At 72.3% G+C, this 296-nt stretch overlaps 1 protein-coding gene across 1 annotated transcript in view; it reads left to right on the top strand.

Annotated features, from left to right (window-relative positions):
* Positions 1-296, top strand: part of LOC103925579 — a gene marked incomplete at both ends in the record, with an annotated part of 7,040 nt that overhangs the window by 901 nt on the left and 5,843 nt on the right. The window contains 2 exon segments of the mRNA XM_009334309.1: positions 1-47; positions 128-294. The exon segment at positions 1-47 is cut by the window's left edge and continues 6 nt beyond it. Of these exon segments, the coding sequence (XP_009332584.1) occupies positions 1-47; positions 128-294 (214 nt within the window).

Raw genomic sequence — 296 nt, 5'->3', positions numbered from 1 at the left:
GGCCCCGGTCCCTGCCCTGCGCCGCACCGTGCCCCCAGCCGTGCCAGGTACCGGCACCAGGACGTGGCGGGGACCAGGAGGGGGATGCCCTGTTGCCCCCCTGGTGCCATAACCCCGCTCTCTGCAGGCGTCACCTTCCTGTCCGGGGGTCAGAGTGAGGAGGAGGCTTCCATCAACCTCAACGCCATCAACACGTGCCCGCTGGTGCGGCCATGGGCCCTCACCTTCTCCTATGGGCGGGCGCTGCAGGCATCGGCGCTCAGCGCCCGGCGGGGGCAGCGGGCCAACGCCACCGC

This window comes from Pygoscelis adeliae, unplaced genomic scaffold (assembly GCF_000699105.1).
Source record: "Pygoscelis adeliae isolate BGI_AS28 unplaced genomic scaffold, ASM69910v1 Scaffold531, whole genome shotgun sequence".
Classification (NCBI taxonomy): Eukaryota; Metazoa; Chordata; class Aves; order Sphenisciformes; family Spheniscidae; genus Pygoscelis; species Pygoscelis adeliae.
Note: the sequence above shows the minus strand (reverse complement) of the source record. Positions and strands in the feature narration are given on the sequence as shown.